Here is a 21,323-nt window from a genome sequence, read left to right as displayed (position 1 = left end):
GGACCATATGGGATGCTGGGAATTGAACCTGGGTAGGCTGCGTGCAAGGCAAATGCCCTACTCGCTGTGCTATCACTCCAGCCCCAGGGCTGTGATGTTTTAACTTTTTATTTTATATTTTAGTTTAGTTTGGGGGCCACACCTGGTGGTGCTCAGGACTTGCTCCTTGCTCTGCACTCAGGGATCATTCCTGTTGGGCTTGGGGGGCCATATGGGATGCTTTAACTTAGTTCTATCCTCCTCACATGAGGAGTTCCTTTTCCTTTTCTACTTTCCAATAAACTTTTCTACCTTCCAACTCTGAATCTGAGCTTCGTTATTACTCCATATTTTCATTCTTGAAAATACTGCAGAGCCTGGGAATTGTGGACGGACAGAGACCTGCTATCACCTCTCTTGCTTCAACCCTGACTCAAACCCCCTACTACGTGGACGTCTATTGCTCACCTCGAGCTTTGTGTGAGGTTCAGCCTGTTGCCAATCCTTGAATGAACTACTGATTCTTACCTCAGTAGCAGTCCTCCTTCTCATTCATCTAGTAAGAGACAGGCCCCAAACTTAGCTACTCCCGCACACCAGTTACAATACCTCCCAGAGCAAAGTGCCATTTTCAGCCAAGAATCAGAAAGTGCCAGAATCCCAGGACCAAAAACTGTCTTGGTAAGAATAGAATCAGTACAAATTGGCTCGCCCCACACCCTCCCCTTAGGGGTAGTTCATTTCCAAGGCCTTCCTGTCCTTAGAAGAACTCTGGAATGAAGCTGTCAACCGATTTCCCAGGACATCCTCCCAGGAGCTGGGACTTTACAAAAGGAGCCTGTCCTTCCATCTGGAGTTGGCATCTGCCCTGGAGGGAGCAGCTGGGTCCAGGGCCAGGTTCTCAGGGAGCCAGGCTGGGTGGGAGAGGGTGGGGAGGGAAAGGGACAGGAAGACGAACAGATGGGCAAAGGGGGGGTTGACTCAGTCGTCTTGGCCAGGGGCCAGCCAAGTTGTGAATGCCACACAGCTGCTGTGAGTGGGACCCCCCCATCCTAACCCCCTAGAATCCCGCCACTCACTCTATGTACTTCAGAGAGATCTTCTGGGGCTGGGCACATGCATAGATCCGCTCCTGGATGTGCAAGGCTGCCAGGCGGAGTGCGGAGCTGCATTTCATTTCCACAGCAAAGCGCTCCTGGAGCACATCACTGCAGCTCTGCGGGAGAGGAAGGAGATGAGCTGCCTGTCCTGGTTCTCCCCCAGGGGACCGGCAGTCAGCCCAGCACTCGGGGCTGGGAACTGGCTTTGCCGACTCATGGCTAAGTAGCCTTGGTAACCTTACGAAGACCCCCTGACCACTGCTACCCTCCCCCTGCTGAGTGAGGACAGTCAGTCCCACTAGGCAGAGTTTCCCGGAGATTTAGATCAGACAATGCAGATAAAAGCAGGTGTGGGGCAGAGGCAGTCATGCAAAGTCAAAGCAATGTTCTTCTTGTTATTTGCTAATGTGATAACTGTTAAGACTTGGGGCAAGGCAACCCACCATGTTTGTGTTCTCTCGACTATAAAATGCTTGTGTTTTGCAATGGAATACTATGCAGCTGTTAGGAGAGATGAAGTCGTGAAATTTGTTTATAAGTGGATGGACATGGAGAGTATTATGCTAAGTGAAATGAGTCAGAAAGAGAGGGACAGACATAGAAGGACTGCACTCATTTGTGAAATATAAAATAACATGAGACTGACACCCAAGGACAGTGGACACAAGGGCCGGGAAGACTGCCCCATAGTTGGAAGCCTATCTCATGAGCTGGGGGAGAAGGCAGCTGGAATAGAGAAGGGACCACTAAGACAATGATGGTTGGAGGAATCCTTCAGGATGGGAGATGTGTGCTGAAAGTAGATAAAGGACCAAACATGATAACCTCTCAGTATCTGTATTGCAAAGCATAATGCCCCAAAGTAGAGAGAGTATGGGGAAAATTGTTTGCCATGGAGGCAGGGGGAAGGCTGGAAAGGGGAAGTATATTGGGGACATTGGTGGTAGAGAAAGCACTGGTGGAGGGATGGGTGTTTGATCATTGTATGATTGAAACTCAAACATGGAAGCTTGTAACTGTGTCTCATGGTGATTCAATAAAAAAAAAAATGCCCGTCTTTTGGTTCCAGAGATCAAACCCAGGACCTCAAATGTGCAAAGCACATGCTCTACCAGCCTCTAACATGGCTCTTTTGCCTCAGAGTACAGATGACATCATTAATCTCACCTAAGTAGTAGTGTTGAAGGAGCACCAGCCTAGGGTACAAAGAACCCCATTTTAGCTCAACCACAGTAAAATGGGCCACCCAGGCAAACCACATGACTTTCCTAAGTCTCGGTTTTAAAACCGCTAAAGCATCTGCTGAAGTACCAGGCCTCTCTTTGAACAATGCCACGAGTCTTCGTCCTCTACGTGGAGGATTAAGCCTGCATTTCAGCAGCATATTGCAAATCTCCTATCCTAGCAACTCAGTGACGAACAAGGGAACCATGGGGGGCTCCTCGGGCCCCTTCTCCTGAGAAAGAGCACCTCCAGCTCTGAGCTGCTCTGCTGACTTAAGCTCAAGTTCACAACCGAGGCTGTAGCAGCTGTGAGGAGAGCTTCCCTGGCTGTCTCAGGCAGTGTGGACTCGGTCACCTGCAGGTAGAGGTATTCAAAGGCCACGGGGTCTTCTTTCAGAAGGTCCAGCGGGTCCTTGGGAACAAAGCACACCCTGAAGAGGCAGCGGTAGTCATGTGACTCCTCCCTTTCTACCACCTGCAACAAGAGAAGAGCCCGTTAATCTCATTGCCTTTGCCTCTGCAGTTGTATTCCAAACACAACTTAAAAAAATAAAAAAAGACAAGATATTTCCATTTTAATTTTTTTCTTTTTTGAGTAACATCCAGCAATGCTCAGGGGTTAGTCCTAGCTCTGCACTCAGGAATTATTCTTGGCTGTTCTCAGGGGATCATAGGGGATGACAGGGATCAAACCTGGGTTGACCATGTACAAGGCAAATGCCCTACCCACTGTACTATGGCTCCAGCCCCTGATTTCCATTTTTCTTGCTTCCAGGATAGCCATCAACTTTTGCTTAGACTCTTTTTTCCATGCATATACAAGTAAAGGCACAAAAATGCAAAGTTTTTGGGCTGGAGAGATAGCACAGTGGGTAGGGCGTGTGCCTTGCAAGTGGCTGACCTGGGTTCGATTCCCAGCATCCCTTATGGTCCCCTGAGCACCGCCAGGGGTAATCCCTGAGTGCAGAGCCAGGAGTAACCCCTGTGCATCGACGGGTGTGACCCAAAAAGCAAACAAAACAAAACAAAACAAAACAAACAAACAAAAAAAAACAAAGTTTCCCACTGAATGCTGCTTCCTGGTTTGTTTGTTCATTAGTTTGTATCTCGGTGCCACACCCAGCCATGCTGTATGTTGGGAACAAACCCAGCACTCAAGCAAGGCAAGTGCCTTAAGACTCTGCTCTATCTCTCCAACCCTGATCTCTGCTTCTCAAACACCCTTACAGAGCCTGTCCACCGACATCCAGCTTCTGTCAGGTCTGTTCTTCCCCAAATGGAATACAGCCAGTCTGCACCTCACTCCACCTCACCTCCCACTTAACTCTCTTAGAAATATTTTTTTTCAATTTTCCAGTACTTGTGAAATAAAAATGATCTTACTGCTTTATTTTGTTTGGGATGGTGGTGTGGAAGTCAAGTCCTGGGCTTCATTCATACATGGGAAGCAAGTGCACCTCCCTGGCCCCAATATAGAAGGGACTGGGGGTGGGGGGATGGGTAAACAATTTACCAGTGGGGTTAGAAGGTGCATGATTAGAGTAAGAAGTCATCTGCAGGGGCTGGAGAGACAGTAGCGGGGTTAAGGCACTTGCTGTGTGTGTGTGTGGTGGCTGCTCTTGGCTTGATTCCACATATGGTCCCCTGAGCAGAGCCAGGAGTGGTCCCTGAGCATCAGCAGGTGTGTGGCTCCCCACCTAACTACCCACCCCCCAAAATTCATCAGTGACTGCTGAGTAGTTTCATGATGCTCACCTATGGTGTTCTCTAGCTTAAAAAAAAAAAAAGCTCTTCTCTGAGGGGCTGGGGCGATAGCAGGATAGCAGGTAAAGTGCTTGTCTCGCACACAGCTGACCTGGATCAATTCCCAGTACCACATCTGATCCTCCAAGCACCACCAGGAGGATCCCTGAATGCAGAGTCAGGAGCAAGCCCTGAGCATAGCCAGGTGACCCCAAAATAACCCCCCCCCCATAAAAGCTCTTCTCTATTGGTTCTTATTTTGTTCCTTTTTTTTTTTTTTTTTTTTTTTGCTTTTTGGGTCACACCTGGCGATGCACAGGGGTTACTCCTGGCTCTGCACTCAGGAGTTTCTCCTGGCGGTGCTCAAGGGACCATATGGGATGCTGGGAATAGAACCCGGGTTGGCTGCATGCAAGGCAAACGCCCTACCCCCTGTGCTATCTCTCCAGCCCCCTTATTTTGTTCTGGGTTTTTTTTTTTTTGCCACATCTGATAGTGCTCGGGGGACCATATGGGATGCTGGGGATCAAACTTTGGTTGGCCACATGTGAGGCAAACACCCGACCCTGGTTTTTGAGACGTACTCCTCTTTGTCTTTGTTATTGTTAGTTGTGAGGGACACACTTGGTGGTGCTCCAGGACCCAAGGCCACTCTCCTATTGCTCAGGGTTGCCAAGGTGAGACCATGGGGCAGGACATGCTGTTCTGGGAACTGAACCCATGCCTCTGCCACTTGGGCCACATTCTGATAGCACACACTCAACCAGGATGGGCTGAACCCATCTGTGCTTGGCTTTTAAAGGGTGAGCCAGGGCTGGAGCAGTAACTCAAAGGTGTAGAATACAAGCCTGGCCTGAAGAGGCCCTGGATGGACCGCTGGTGCTGCATGGTTCCCTGAGCACTGCTGGGTGCTGGTCATCCCCAACTCTCGGACTGAGCAGCAGCCAGTGCTGGGCCTGAGTACTTCAGGATGGCACAGTCAGGCCTGGGCTCCCAGGAGTGGCTCCCTGTGCCCCTGAGCACTGCTTGGGAGGCCCCTAAGAAAAAACAAGCTCCAGGAGAATTGGTCCACAGCTTGGAAGCTGGTCTCACATACTGGGGGAAAAGGCAGCTGGGGATAGAGAAGGTACCACTAAGTGAATGATGTTTGAAGGGCTCGCTCGTGATGGAAGATCTGTGCTGAAAGTAGACTATAGACCAAAAATGATGGCCACTTACTACCTGCATTGCAAACCGTAACACCCCAAAGGAGAGAGAGAGAGTAAAAGGGAATGTGCCTGCCACAGAGGTAGTGGGGGGGATGGGGATGGGAGGCAGGAGGGATACTGGGAACATTGGTGGTGGAGAATGGGCAGTGGTGGAGGAATGGGTACTCGAACACTGTATGACTGAAACATGATCACAAAAGTACATAAGTCTGGAAAGAAAGAAAGAAAGAAAGAAAGAAAGAAAGAAAGAAAGAAAGAAAGAAAGGAAGGAAGGAAGGAAGGGAGAAAGAAGAAAGAAAGATAGAAAGGAAGGAAGGAAGGAAGAAAAAAGAAAGAAGAAAGAAAGAAAGAAAGAAAGAAAGAAAGAAAGAAAGAAAGAAAGAAAATAACGAGCTAACTCAACACAAACCATATCATGAGTGTCCGCAGGATTCAATGATGCACATGGACATATTGGGGGGCAGGAGAGGGGCATCCTGACCCTAGGAATCAGCTCAGGAAGGATGTAGACACCGCAGAAAAAGCCCCACTAACATCTCCAAGGCAGCAAGTTCAGGAGGAAGGTCATCAAGGTCAAAGTGAAGACACTGGTGGTGGGAAAGGTATATCTGCCCCTTGAGGAGCTCCTGCAAATCAGATCAGTGTCCCAGCAAGCCCCAGGCCGGGTGATGCTGAGCCTTTGCAGTGGGGTGGGAGAGAAGCATCGCAACCCCGCAGCCGGGCGACGGTCCCCCACCTGCTGGATGAGCTCCTCCTCGTGCAGCAGGTGTAGGCGGGAGATGTTGTACTGCTCCTCCAGCACCAGCGCGAAGTAGTCGGTGCTGCGGATGGAGAGCTTCTCCTTCACGGTGAGGATGATGTCCTGGTGGGCGGGTGCGGCAGAGGGGGTGAGGCGAGCAGCCAAGCAAAGAGGAGGGCTCGTCTCCCTGGGCAGCCGGCGGACAAGCACCTCTGCAGACTGAGTCCCCCGCCCCCCAATGCCCCAAGTCTAACAGCTGCACCCTGACAGGGCGGGGTGGGATTTAGCCAGGGCCCGCAGCACCCTGTACCCACCACTCCCCACACGTCAGGGCTCCAGTAACTCCCAGACAACCCCTCTTTCTCTCTCTTGCTTTACTCTAAAGGCCAGGTGGAAGCCTTTTGGGGTGGGGGTGAGGGGCTCATGTCTCTCCACAAGGTCTCTGGATTCATCCCCCTGCCCCCCGGATGCTGCATCTTCTATCGCTGAACAAAGAGGATCCCACTCCCATGTGCGATGCATCCATGGGAAAATCACTCAGACTTTCCCGAACCTTGGGCAATAAGTCAGAGGAAGGGCTTCTTCATGAGCAGCTGATGGGAGGGGATGAGAGGCCCTCCAGTTTCCATGTAGCATCTATTGGACCTTCTGCTTGAGACCCTCTTCTTGGTGGTGGTGGGTGGGGGGAACACACACACTGTGAGTGCTCAGGCATCACTTCCTGTGGTACTGGGTTGAGGGAACATGGGGTGCTGGATATGGAGCCTAGGCTTCCAGCATGCAAAGCCTGTGCTCAGCCCCCTACACAGACTCACAGTCCCACAGACTCACAATACCTTCTCCTTCCCCTCTCAATAGCCCTCACTTTGCCTGCCTTGATTGCCCTGATCTATCAGGAGCTCTGCGGGTGTCAGGGATGCTTCTGGAAGATAAGGACCACCTTCTTCCCTAGCTCTATACTCTTCCCCCCTTGAATATCTCATAGCTCATAGCTTGTAAATGCAAGCTAGACTAATTCAGCCCAGATAAGACCAGGCAGAGGGCTGGGCTTTTCCTGACACCATTTGTGGGTTGTTGGCTGCTAGGGTCTTTGGGGGAACAGATGTCACCAAGGAGAGGCAGGGAAGACCAGCGCTCAAGAATTTAGAAGATGCAATAGGACCTTAAGTATGTTAGCTCTCCAAGCACCCATTTCCTCCTTGAAAGAGGGAAAAGGTCTCCGGGGTCGTGCAATTCAATGGGCTCAATGAGATTCCCCAGGAAGAGCTGCAGGGCACACAGTGTTCTGAAAGGCAGCATGTTCTCAGTGGGAAAGAGAAGGAAGTAGACTCCTCATACCTTTACTGTTGTGTTCGGCTCAAACTTAAAAGCTTTGGTCTGTCCATTCTCCAGGTACAGCTTGAGCACGTTGGGCATACACAGCAGAGAATTACCCTGGAAACAAAGGGGAGTGTTGAAACTGGCCACACTGTGAGGGGAGTAAGATGCTCTGTGCATCCAGTCATCTCAGCTATCACCTTGAGCCTGCGGGATCTCACTCTTGGGGGGCCTTTTGGGAAGGAAGCACAGGACTGGTCTAAGCTTGGTCAGCATCCCAGGGGTGGAGCTGAACAGGGGAATGACTTCCTTTGGAGAATCTGGGTCCCGGCACCAGATCTCAAAAAGACGCTCTGAGTACTTAACTGTGAATAAAAGAGACCCTTCAGTCAGGAAGACTGCTTCATGGTTGGAATCCTGCCTTATAAGCTGGGGTGGAAGGCAGCTGGTACAGAGAAGGGATCATTGAGTCAACGATGGTTGGAGGGATCGCTTGGGATGGGAGATGTGTGCTAGAAGGAGATAAACGAGCAAACACGATGGCCTCTCAGTACCTATATTGCAAACCACAATACCCAAAGTAGAGAGAGAGTAAACAGGAAATTGTCTGCTATAGAGGCAGGGGGAGAGGTGGGATAGGGCCGGGGGAGGGATACTAGAGACATTGGTGGTGGAAAATGCACACTGGTGGAAGGATGGGTGTTCAATCGGTGTATGACTGAAACTCAAACGTGAAAGTTTTGTAATTGTAGCTCACAGTGATTCAATTTAAAAAAAATTCTTTTAGCTACTCAGTGGCTGAATAAATAGTACTCCTACATAAAAAATAAAAAATTTAAAGGCCTTGGGGCCAGTTTCTCCCAGACCGTGTGAGAGGTTAGGTTACAGAACAGTACAACCTCCAGTTAGGGAGGTGGTTGGGGGGTGGGACAAATGGGGTGGAGGGGTGGAGGGGGGTGGTGTAGGTGTGAAAGTGTTGAAAACTGCTGTTCAAGGGGATTTCAAGATGAATTGTCCCTGACATGAAACTCCTTTTCTGTTTTTGGTCAAATTGGGAAATGCTCAGAACTTACTCCTGGCTCTGTGTTCAGGGATCACATCTGGTGGGCTTAGGGGACCATGTGAGGTGGCAGGGATCAAACCCAGGTTAACTGAGTGAAAAAGCAAATGCCTTACTCACTGTATAATCTCTCCAGCTCCAATGAAACTCTTAAGAGTTTGGGGATAATAAAGCTCAAGGCGTAGGTTTTAAACTATCTGGGGCAGGAAACTTTAGGGGGCAGGAAACCAAAACAAAACAAAAATGCCGAACAAATAAAAAAAAAGAAAGAAATTTAACTTAAAAAAATAACCAACCAAAACAGATGGTCTTTCTCAGGTAAGACCCTTGCTTAATGTAGGGGCTTTAGAAAGAAGGAGAAGAAGGAGGACTTGGGAATGAGCTGGATTGACAATAACATAATGACATTAGAAAAGGGCCTTGGACATTTCAGTAGTAACCAGGTACATCAAAACCGTAAGAGTCAGGAGCAATAGTACAGTGGGTAGGGTGCTTGCCTTGCACACATCCAACCCAGGTTCAGTCCAAAGCATCCCATATGGTCCCTGAGCACAGTCAGGAGGAATTCTTGGGCAGAGCCAGGAGTAACTCTTGAGCATTGCCAGATGTGGCCCCCAAACCAAAAAAAAAAAAAAATCCAACAGTAGTGTGAACATGTGACACAAACTTTTTAATAAGCTAATAAAAAATAAATATATTGGTGGTGGAAAATGGGCACTGGTGGAGGGATGGGTACTCGATCACTGTATAATCAAAACCCAAGTACAAAAATTTTTAAGTCTACAACTGTACCTCATGGTGTTTCACTAATAAAAATTAAATAAATAAATAAATCTCAAAAGAAAAAAATATATATAGTATACTAGGACATTCTGAGAAGACTAGGACCAATCACTTTTACAACTTTCTTTGGGGGGGGAAAGTGACTCCCAAGCAGTGTGCAGGGGGCCACAGGTGACACAGGGGAGACTGATGCTTCATTGCTTGGGTCTAGCAGTGCTGGAGGTTACTAGGTAACTTCTAGTTCGTGTAGGTAACTTCGTCAGCATTAGAGTTTATGTATTTTTTCTTTACTTGTGCCTATTTCCTAAGTATCATGTGTTATTTCTTACTATTTCCCATTGTAGTTTCTTTAATGGTTAACAAAATTAAGCATATTTCAAGTATTGATTTACTATTTACCTGTGCATTCTAAATGTGGTCTTATTATATTCCACAGGGAAAAGTTTAAAAACAAATTTCATCATCACTGAAACATTATCTTTCAGGGGGGAGGAAGGGTTGGGTGGTACTCAGAGGCCATTCTTGGTTCTGCGCTCTGGAGGGCCCCCTGAGAGTGCTTGGAGAACCATATGTGACGCAGAGATTTGAACCAGGATTGGCAGGGTGCAAGGCAAGCATCTTGACTTCTGTATTATCTCTCCAATCCTGAAACATTATCCTGATGGATGAAGGCTGAGGTCTCAGCAATGGGCTCCCTCGGTTTCATGGTCTCTCTCACATTGCTGACTCAGGTATGGCAGTCTCAGCATCTTAGAGTCTCTCCAAGAAAGAGACTCTTTCTTAGAAACCATAGCTCTGGGTCTCCCACCCCATCCCAATTTGGATCCATTTTTGCAGCTGACTCAGTCAAAAGCATCCTTATTTGATCTTTTCAGCATGGATAACTGCAGTGGGGACTCATGACCATTTCAGCTTGAGATCCAAGTGCTCTAGTTCACCTCTGCAGAGCCCCTACTTTCAACGAGCATGCTGGCTCATTTTAGCCTGACTTCTTGCTAAGGTGTACAGCACTTGAGAGCTCATGTCACACCTAAATTCAATTTGCTAAAAGAACCAGGAAGTCTGCTCCATGGCTTGGAAGCCGGCAACACATACTGGGGGAAAAGGCAGCTCAGAGAGAGAAGGGAACACCAAGTAAAGGATGTTTGGAGGATTTGCTCAGGGTGTGAAATGAGTGCTGAAAGTAGACTATAGACTGAATACAATGGCCACTCATACCTCTATTGCAAACCACAACACCCTAAAGGAAAGAGAGAGCAAAAGGGAATGCCTTGCCACAGAGGTGGAGTGGGTTGGGAAGGGATGGGGTGGGAGGGCGTCTGGGATCACTGGTGGTGGAGAATGGGCACTGGTGGAGGGACGGGTACTCGATCATTGTATAACTGAAACCCAAGCATGAAAGTTTGTAAGTCTACAACTGTACCTCTTGGTGTTTCACTAATAAAAAACAAACAAACAAAAAAGGTGCAAACCATTTTCCCAATCAAAGACATGGGGACTCAAGTGCTGCTGACAGGAGCTCAGGTCTTCTCTGATGTTAGGCTTCCCTCAGGTGGGAGGGGGGGTATATTGGGGTTCTTGGTGGTGAAAAATGAGTACTGGTAAAGGGAGAGGTGTTTGATCATTGTGTGACCGAGACTTAAACCTGAAAGCTTAGTAACTTTTCCCATAGTGATTCAATACATAAATATCAGAAGAAAAAAAATAAATTATGAAAAAAAAGTAAGATGGAGTTCATGCCCAATTTAATCAGCTAATCAGTGGCTGAATAAATAGCTGTACTTCTACATTAAAAAAAAAATCCTCCTTCCAAGCTCAGGTCACACTGAATGCATAGTCTGCCAAGAAGCAGGACAAGTCTGAGCCGAAGGCCCAGTGGACAAAAACTGGATCACCTGGATCCTGTGTTGAAATGTCCACACTCCCCATTTGCCAGTCTCTATGGTGCGAAGACCAAATAAGGACATGAACTCGGAAGTTAAAGGTCTAATGTTGATTCCTGAATTTGGAATGGCAATCAACAGGGACAGACCATTGGGGGCAGTGGCAAATGTGTAAATTATTGGGGGGGAAATAATCCTATTTATTCAATAGTCCATACTGAAAATATCAAACTATAACCAACATTGTCCCTTGACAATTTTATCTTCTGAATCCCCAAACCCAGGTATCCCAAAACTGAAAAGATCAGATAGCATTTCCTAGTGGGAAACAAAAGGAGTGAGTCACTCTAGCCTGCATTCGCATTTTCATATTATCCGATCAAAGAGGTTTTCCCTTCACTGCATTAAGACTCTATTTTCTCTCTTACTAAAACATCTCCTAGCAGGGTGTTGGTGATGACTAGGGACTATGAACCCCCAAATTTAAGTTTCAAATAATAGAGGTCCAATACAAGTTATGACTCCTTAAAAAAAAATCTATCTCCAACACAACCATCACTACTATCAACAGATCACCCTTAGAAGAAGTACTGAATTCCAAGATTCAAAATGAGAAATGAGCAATTTGAATCCGTTGACATTTTCGGGGAGATGAGAATCACAGAGTAACAGAGAGCTACACCCGGCACCTCTCTCCCGGGTTCCATCTGCTCTATCCATGGTAGGCAGGTGTCTTGCTGGGAGCACACTCAGACTCTAGCAAAGCCACTGCACTCCTTCTGCATTCTCTCCATCTGTGGGATTCCCCAGTCTCAGGAAGTTACATGCCTGGAGGCAGCCAGCCAGCTTCATGAAGAGCCACTTCAAGCCCCTGACGAGTGACATACCTGACTGTGTCCACTGACAAGCACTTCCTCAGCAAAGTGAACCTTCACAGGATTGGTCTTCAGCCTGGCTCTCTTCTCCTCTGTCAGGAAGGATGACTTAGGGATTCCCTGCAAGACATTAATGAGACACATTTATAACAAGACTTAAAAAAAAAAAAACCATCAGGAGTATCTTCTCATTTCCCAGCAAAAACTAGAACAATTGCAGACTTAACTAAAAACTCACACAAGCACAACTCCCATTAAAGGTTTTTTGTTTTGTTTTCGGGGTCACATCCACCTCAGGGCTTACTCCTGGCTCTGCACTCAGAGATCAAGCCTGGAGGGGCTCAGGCGACCAGCTATATGTGGAGCTGAGGACAGAATCTGGTCAGCTGCATGCAAGTGCCTTACCAGCTTAAAATCTCTTCATCATGAAAGATGTTCTTTCATAAAACCTAGCCAAGACATAGTTGTACGTGTCTGAGAACAGCCAAAGATTTAAAATGACTGAGGTATTAAGACAAAGAGTACTGGTCTCTGAACAAGGAAAGCTGAATTCTAATACAAGTTCCATTACTCAAAATTTGTGGGAAATATCTCAAACTTAAACTCTGTTGGATGAAAACTAGTTTTGTGTGAGTGCGTAAGTGTATGTGTGTGTGTGAAAACAAAATAACTAGGTGTAACTGTGGCTAAGACATTGCCTCTCTTTGGCCTTTAGATTTTCTAGCTATGCTGTGTGGGAGTTGTACTAAAATACCTTCAGGGCTGTTTTTGTTTTTTGGGGGGAACATAACCCACCATGCTCAAGATTTCCTCCTGATTCTGTGCTCAGGGATCACTCCTGGTGGGCTTGGGGGACCTATGAGGTGTCGGAAATTGAACCCAGGTTGGCCACATGCAAGGCAAGTGCCTTAGCTATGGTGCTGTATTATGGCTCTGGCCCAGGGCTCTCTGGACTCTGGAACCCTGATTTATTCTTGATTGACTCCTTATTGCCATTCTCAGCTTTGGGGCAGTATCCTCTTTTTTCCAGAGGTAAGAAAGTTATAGTAGGTTGGTAGGAATACATGGTAAAGCCCTGGGCCTAGACAGAATCTGGACAAATTGTGAAACTTAATGAATTATATTTTGCATGAGCAAGACCAAGGGGATGTGATCATTCTGGTTGAAATCCCAATATTCTATATTCCCTTATGATATTCTATGATTTTTTGGTCTGAGCAGTCCTTTAGGGTCTAGATGTTTGAGTTCAACAAGTGACCAAAGATGGTTCTCTGTACCACTTTCTGTGTGGCTGAGAGAAAAGATACATCACAGTGTTAAGGAAAATGCTGAAAATAATGCTTATAGATTCAGCAATAGACCAAAGCCCTGAAGTATATAAAATGAACAAGGGATCCTGAAGCTTTAATGCAAGAAGATAATTGTGATTTCTAGTATCACAGTATTCTTGGTATGACAGATTTTATGACTATGATCCAATATCTCAAATATACAGCTTGCTTTAATTTTTTTTAAAAGTTGGAGTCAGGAAAATAGCAATGTTCCCAGAGTAGAGGTACACCTATGGGGTAAACCCTCAACTGGAGAAATTAATTTGTTTTCTTCTTCAAGCAGAATGACCTTTCAACCAGAAATGACAGGCTTAAGAAAGAGAGAAACTGTAACACAAAAATTAGTGATGAGACAGCTTTGAATTAGTTTAAGCTCTGATACAAAGAAATCTACAAGGCTAAGGATCCTATTATATGCAACAACTGGCATCACTCACAGAACAAAGAGTAGAAGAAATATTAGGAGACTCAAGATGGTTAAGTATCAAGTTTCCTAGAAATGAAAGAATATGGAAGATTAAGGAAAACACCTATTAGTAAATTTACAGTAACTCTTGGCAACATCCAAGACAAAAGATGGTCAGAGAGCTTTTAGACATTGACTACTAATAACCAATATGGAGTTACCAAGAACAAGTCAGAGTCAACCAAGTTCATTTTTCTTTTGAAGATAGGATTCCACATTGGTAGGCCAGGGTCCTGTGGACATAGTAGCATTCCTTCATTCTTGCAAAGTATTTGATAAGGTGTCCTATAATCCTCCTGTGAAGAAGGCCAGATGATGCAGAGCCATTAGGTAAATTCAAAACTCAAGCTCACTTTCATTTGTGACTACATAACTCAGGCTCCATTTGGCTCAGTCCTCATCAATGACATTATGTCTTAGATGGAGTAGGAGGAAGTAGACTTACTAAACACATGGATGACACAGATCTATCAAGTGTCACTAGATTTAAGGTAGCAGAGATTTAGAAGGAAGAGTAGGGGGGGTCAAGAGTGGAAGGCAGTATTGCAAAGTGAGAGGGCAAGTCCACAGGTAAAGCATTATCACCTTCAGGACTCAAAGGCAGGAAAATTAGAGGCAGAGTGAAGAAGAGACGCAGAGAATAGAGGAATCTGCAGAGACAAATGCTGTTGTCTCTCAGCCCAACACAAACTGTCCTGCAAAAGTGGGGTGCAGAGCTGGTTCATACTTAAGCAAGTCAATTCCAGGTAATGAAGGAAGAGGGGAAGAATAGGGAAGTAATGGCTCTCTGAAAAGAAAGAATAATGATTACCACTGATGATTGTACAAGCATGCCTTTGAGCCCCACGATTCTCTGCAAAATCCCAGAATGACAGAACATTGGGGTGAAGCAACATGATTTGACAGGCACTACAGAAAGTGTGGCACTGATGACTGATTGCTCAAGCAAGGGATGGAGGTGATGGTCCTGGGTGTACCTGGCTAGAAGCTGTTCATTTGAAAAGCAGCTCAGTTTTCAGTAAGTTACAAGTTTGACTCTAGCCAGTAGTCAGACATTGCTTAACATCATTTTGGTCAGCAATGGGCTACAGACATGACAGTGGTCTCAATAGAGCATACCACATAGTCTAGGTGTATTGCAGTGTATATCATCTAGGTTTGTGGAATTCCCATCTGTGATAAGTCACCTAACAACACTTTTCTCAGAATGTATCTCCATTATTAAATGACTCACGTCTGTTGTGGTGCGGTTGGCCTGCTAAAATGTTGACCCTCAGTCTTGGGGTTCACAAACTCTTGTGCATGTCAGACGTGTACATTCTTTCCCCACAGTGCTCACACTGGCTGCCCACAGTTGGAACTACCTTTCTTTCTGGATGCCGCCACTTGCGAGGATCACCATGAAATTGTAATCTGACCCCAAAACTATCACAGAAATGAAAGTTCAGAGTAATGCATCTTATGACAAAGAGTGAATGGAACAGTGTTTAGTCTGAAGAAATAAATATCAGCCTCTTAATAACCATTTCATACAAGGTAGACTTGTTTGAACAAGAACTAGTTGGTAACGATTATAGGACAGAAGGCCTTGCTTACATTTGGAACCACTCAACCAGGAGACAAGCTGACCTGAGAAAGAATACATTCCCTGTCTCAGAAAGGCTCCATCCACAGTCCTCCCTGTGGCTCTGACAATTTTACACCTGGATGTACTGCTACCTGTATACTCCGGAGTGTAAAATACATTGGAAACCATTTATTTGAGCCATCTGATATTAACAAGAGACAGCTTGAAGGATATGAGCTACCCATTATTCTCAGATGCTGCAACTTTCCCTGGATTCTAAATTAGCACATCACAGAACAACACTGAACGAAAAACAAACACTGCATGATATTTTGTCGAGCACAAAGTGCTTAATCTAAGCACCCCAAAACGACACATTGGAGATGTTTACTACTTCCCAGCCCCAAGCTGACCAATGCAAGTCTATGATGACAGCAGGGTTGGAGGAGCCAGACCAGCATAATGCTGACAAGTGGAATTCTGGAGTCCAGCTGCCTGGAAACTGATTTTGCATGTGAGGCCAGTGTGCCCTCACCTATCAAAGGGGGATAACAAACAGATCTTCCGGGTAGGGTTTTCTTTTGGCAAAAATTAAAGACACATTAAATATTAGTACCACTAACAGCAATAAACCATACAAATGTTACAATTACAGATCTATGTAAGTAAACCAAAATTAAATTCTCCATATCCTAGAGGAACAGTAACTGATGTTCTGACTAGTTATAACTAATTCCTGATCAATTTCAAGTTCTTTGAGGACCCAAAGAATCCATTCTGACAAAGATGAGCATCCTTGCTAACGCAAAACATAAATGATCATTTGTCTTACAACCATGTATCTTTCGATGAAAATCTAGTCAAAGTTTAGGCAATTCTCTGAGGTATCCCTGAGGGGCCTCCAGAGCACAGAATCTGCATCCTCATCTGTGAGAACTTTGCAGGCCCCTCAGGGATGCCAAGAGACCATGTTAGTTATTCTTTTTCCTCTGTTTTTAATTATTAAAAGATGCAGTTCTAGGATATTTCCTTCTTGCCTTACTTAATAAGTTCTCTTTTGCCTTCATTTCTTGGAAATTAATCTCATAGATGTCCTCTGTCGAGAAGATAATCAGATTAAAAATAAAGAAATCTTTTAACACCTACAGGGCCATTTATAATACTTTGCTTTCAGTCTAATACTTTTTATATATTGAATCCACATTATTTAATTCAAAAGGTCTGTTTAGGAATCTCCCATTTATTTGTGTAAAAGGCAATTTGTCTGTCATAACACAGTGGGTAGGGCATTTGCCTTGCATGTGGCCAACCCAGGTTCGATTCCTCCACCCCTCTTGGAGAACCCGGCATGCTACTGATAGTATTCCGCCTGCATGGCAAAACCCACGGCATATTCGAGATGCCAAAAACAGTAACAACAAGTCTCACAATGAAGATGTTGCTGGTGCCCACTTGAGCAAATCGATGAACAATGGGAGGACAGTGCTACTGTGCTATTTTTGGCAACTATCTTAATCCAATTTAGTTTTTACTATTCTACTTCCAAGAACGAAAGCAAAAGATAATACTTGTCAAACAAGGAGAGTAGATATACTAAAATACAAATTTTAGTGAAATACTAAAATACAAATTTCTTTGTGCTTTAATATTGAAATATTTAATATTTAATATTTTGTACATTTACCTAATCAAAAATAGCCATCATTCCACAGTGCTTCCTGCCATTCTCTATATGCTTAGAAATTCTTTCTATACCTGATAACTATATTACAGATGTTTGTGCATGATCATGTGTATGTCTGCTATGCTAGCCACTATTTTGCGGCTTTACTTTACTTTACTTGAGCTTGCCTCACATTTGCAAGGCATGCAATATACAGCTAACCAACATCTCTAGCTCTATGGTTTAGTTTTTAAAATATTTAATCTTAAACATCAAATGTTGTGAGATAAGACTATTTTTTTCAAAATATGTAGAAAATGTTTAGGTATGGTTTCTTGAATCATTTGATCTACCACTGTGGGATGCCCTATTTACTACATAATAAATTCTTATATTCACATTTATTCTTCAGCTTTCTGTCTTTCTCTACCTCTACACTGTTATGTTCAGCATTGCATCTATTTTATACTATTTTAATGGTTACGGCTTTATTATTTTAAAATTTGGTTCATCAAAATCATCCTCATGACACTTAAGGGTTTCTTGATCATTCCCTCATTGATATTCTTCATAAAAACCCAAATAAAAGGTCCACAGCAAGACTGGTTTCCAGCATCAGAAGCATCAATATGAGAATAAGAAATATATGAAGAATAGTCTTGTCATCAAGAAACACAATCAAAATTCAGCAACTTTCTAGTTTCTTCACATAGGGGCCACATCATTTTTTTTTTTTACCTCCAGGTTTTTCTATTTTATTTTATTTATTTGGAAAGTATATGTAACACCTAGACTTATTTATCAACTTAATACTTTTTCTGTATTCCAAAACAATCAGTGTTTTATAATTTTTATTCTACTTTGTGTTTATTAAACTTCCCTGAATAAAACTGTGCACTGACTATTGAGCTATGTATGTACTTATTAATTTTTGTCTGTTTGTGTTTGTTTTGTCTGTTTGGTTTTGGTGTCATCCTCAGTTTTGTTCAGCATTTACTTCTGTCTCTGTGCTCAAGGGTCATTCCTGGCAATGCTTGGGGAACCATATGTGGTGAGGGAATCAAACCAGGGTCTCTTGGTAAAAGGCAACTCTCTCACCCCCTGTACTATCTCTTTGGTCCCTATATCCTTATTAAATAAAAAAAATAAGTTTAATCTATAAACATTATTCCCTGGATAGTTTCAGCATATTAAGTTTTAGGAAGTACAGGACCTATTTTGTAACTAATGGACATTTAGAGTTTCTATTTATACCATATTTACTTAAGGGATCATTTTTTACTTCCAAATGGCTGTTAGCTATAGTAGTTAGATCACTTTCTATTTTACTATAGTACAGAAAAGAGATCCATCATTTTCTTATTTGGGGACTTCATTGAGTTTTCTTGGTAGTATGTGATAGATTCACTAATCAAATACAGTATAAAAATATAAAAACTGAAACCAAAGCCAGACGACTCTAACTTGTTTTGAAACCCCCACTTTGTTGCTCCCTTCACAGTCTCACTCACGGATCAGGGATGTTTCCTTGGCTGGACCATGCAGGTCTTGCAGTCTGTGACCACATCTGTTTCCTCCACCATCCCACCACACCCATCTTCAGGCCACACCACACATTCGCTGCCTGGCTGCTGTCTCTTCTTCCCTCCACCCTCCCTACTAAGGCTTCCCCTGGCTGAGAATTTGGATGCTAACACACAGAACATGGAAGAAGATTTACCGACGTGCAGCGAACAACTGTGATTGAGAGAGAATCTTCTGCTTCCCTGGAAGAAGAAAGAGAAAAACATGTCATCATTCTGGGTGATACTGTGTGTGAGTAAGTGTGTGTGTGTGTGTGTGTGTGTGTGTGTGTGTGTGTGTGAGTTTGTGCATGTGTGCATGCAGGCATGTGTGTGCGTGCATGCATGCGTGTGTGTGTGTGTGTGTGTGTGTGTGTGTATGTGTGTGTGACGGAGGAGGCGGGAGAGAGAGGGGGAGAGAGAGAGAGAGAATTACAAAGAAACCCTTCAACCCTTCTTGCTTCAGCTTTCTTGGCTCACAAAACTGAGGACACTGAGGGAAACTATGGCCTTCAAAGGACTCTGAAGTGCTCCTTTACTAAAGACCTCGAGGGAAACTTTAGTAACTCCCCCTTACCATGACAGCTGCTGTAGCACTGTCCTCCCATTGTTCATTGATTTGCTAGAGTGGGCACCAGTAACGACTCCATTGTGAGCCTTGTTGCTACTGGGTTTTTTTTTTGGGGGGGGGGGCATATTGAATATGCCACAGGGAGCTTGCCAGGCTCTGCCGTGTGGGTGGGATTCTCTTGGTAGCTTGCGTGGCTCTCCGAGAGGGACGGAGGAATTGAACCCAGATCAGCCGCGTGCAAGGCAAATGCCCTACCCGCTGTGCTATTGCTCCAGCCCTGTCATAAACTAACCTTGGAAAATTCATATATATTTTTTGCCTATCAATAGACATATAATATAAATACCAATTGTCATGTAACATGGAAAAGACACTTCTGGCACTTGGAAATCTTGAGTTGAGTTTATCCATTTGAGCATCAATATCAGCAGCAATTGGCTTAAAGTTTCATATTGCAGGAGGTAAAATGAAATTATTTTTATAAACTGCTTCTCTATGTAGCAGTGGTAAAGAAAAAGGAAAATATGATTTAATCAATTCTGAGTCCTGTCAACTAATGCAGACTGAAGATTTGGCAGATATGGGGCTGATTTGATTACTTTTGGAATCTAAGTTGTACATGTACAATTTAAAATACAATCTAATCTCATGCTGATTATGTGATTGGGCTCATTACACTCACTTCGTTTGCTCCAGTCTCCAACATCACAAACTAGTTGGCTTTTTATCTGACATTTGCTATCTGCATTTATTCATCCTATTTAGTCAAATGGTTCACCTAAGTGTTCTGATACAGCATACAATCAAAGTTTTCTGTTATTGCCATGTTTTCTCTTAAGAGTTTTTGGTGTGTTTTGGGGCTACACCCAGCAGTGCTCAAGAGCTACTCTCAGTATGGTGCTCAGAGGTCATTTCCCAGCAGTGCTTGAGAATCTATGTGGAACCAAGGAAAGCACCCAGACTTTCTGCAGGCAAAACATGTGCTCCAATCCTAGGAGCTATCTCCCTGTCCCAAACACGATGATGCCGGATTGTTATCTCTTTGTTCTCTGGTACTGGGATTGCGCCCAGGGATTCACACATACTAGGCAAGTGCTCTTCTGCTGAGCCACATCCCTAACTTTCCCTTAAAAAGGTTTTTTGGCGGGGGGAGCATAAACTTAGCCTAGGTCATAGAGATAGGTGAGTTTTCCATTTGCTAGACTAAATTGGGGCTAAATTACTTAGTTACTTAATTTAGCAGCTGTGATGTTCCAGTGGAGCGATTTGCCTTGCAATAAAAGTGTTTGCTCTGCACGCAACCGACCTGGGTTCAATTCGGCCGACCCGGGTTCGATTACTCTGTCCCTCTCGGAGAGCCTGGCAAGATACCGAGAGTATCTCGCCCACACGGCAGAGCCTGGCAAGCTCCCCGTGGCATTTTCGATATGCCAAAAACAGTAACAACAAGTCTCACAATGGAGACGTCACTGGTGCCCACTTGAGCAAACCGATGAACAACGGGAGGACAGTGCGACAGTGCTACAGTGCTAATTCATGACAAACCAAAGCCCAGACACTCTCAAAATGACATTTTGGGCCTTTGGAAGTATTTGGAAGAATTAGGATGTTTCTTTTGTTTGTTTTATTTTAATTAGGGAGGATTTTTAAAAACAGTTATCATTTTTTACTTAGGGAGTTTAGTTGTGTTATTTTGTTTCTCTTTCTCTTGTCAACGACAGGGGGAACAAAGCTTTATTTATTTTTACTTATTTATTTACTTTTGGACCACACCTAGCAGTGCTCAGCACTTATTCTTAGTGCTGCACTCAGGAATTACTCCAGGCTGGACTCATGGGGAATCACGGGAAATGTGGTGTTAGGGATCACACCCAGGTCAACTGCATGCAAAGCAAGTACCCACAGAGCTAGAGCACAGCGGGTAGGGCATTTGCCTTGCATGTGGCTGACCTGGGTTCGATTCCTCCATTCCTCTCGGAGACCACAGCAAGCTACTGAGAGTATTCTGCCCACACAGCAGAACCTGGCAAGCTCCCCGTGGTGCATTTGATATGCCAGAAACAATAACAAGTCTTACAATGGAGACGTTACTGGTGCCCACTCGAGCAAACCAGTAAACAACGGGGGGACGGTGCTACAGTGCTACTTTCATTTATTCATTTGATTTAACTGGGAACAAAGATAACTAGCCCAGAAAATATAAAATTTATTTGCTGTGGGGCTGGAGCAATAGCACAGCGGGTAGGGCGTTTG

General features: G+C 44.6%; 1 protein-coding gene across 2 annotated transcripts in view; it reads right to left on the bottom strand.

Moving 5' to 3' along the window:
* FRMPD1 (FERM and PDZ domain containing 1) overlaps nt 1–21,323 on the bottom strand; it is a 97,118-nt gene that overhangs the window by 12,608 nt on the left and 63,187 nt on the right. For both annotated transcript variants that reach the window (XM_056117116.1, XM_056117117.1), the window contains 6 exons: nt 18,658–18,703; nt 11,923–12,030; nt 7,331–7,426; nt 5,990–6,115; nt 2,658–2,777; nt 1,059–1,195 (listed from right to left, as the gene is read on the bottom strand). In XM_056117116.1, coding sequence (XP_055973091.1) covers nt 1,059–1,195; nt 2,658–2,777; nt 5,990–6,115; nt 7,331–7,426; nt 11,923–12,030; nt 18,658–18,703 — 633 coding nt within the window. The remainder of the gene's footprint in view (nt 1–1,058; nt 1,196–2,657; nt 2,778–5,989; nt 6,116–7,330; nt 7,427–11,922; nt 12,031–18,657; nt 18,704–21,323) is intronic.

The sequence above is a fragment of the Sorex fumeus genome, unplaced genomic scaffold (genome assembly GCF_029834395.1).
Source record: "Sorex fumeus unplaced genomic scaffold, SorFum_2.1 ptg000034l, whole genome shotgun sequence".
NCBI classification, from domain to species: Eukaryota; Metazoa; Chordata; class Mammalia; order Eulipotyphla; family Soricidae; genus Sorex; species Sorex fumeus.
Note: the sequence above shows the minus strand (reverse complement) of the source record. Positions and strands in the feature narration are given on the sequence as shown.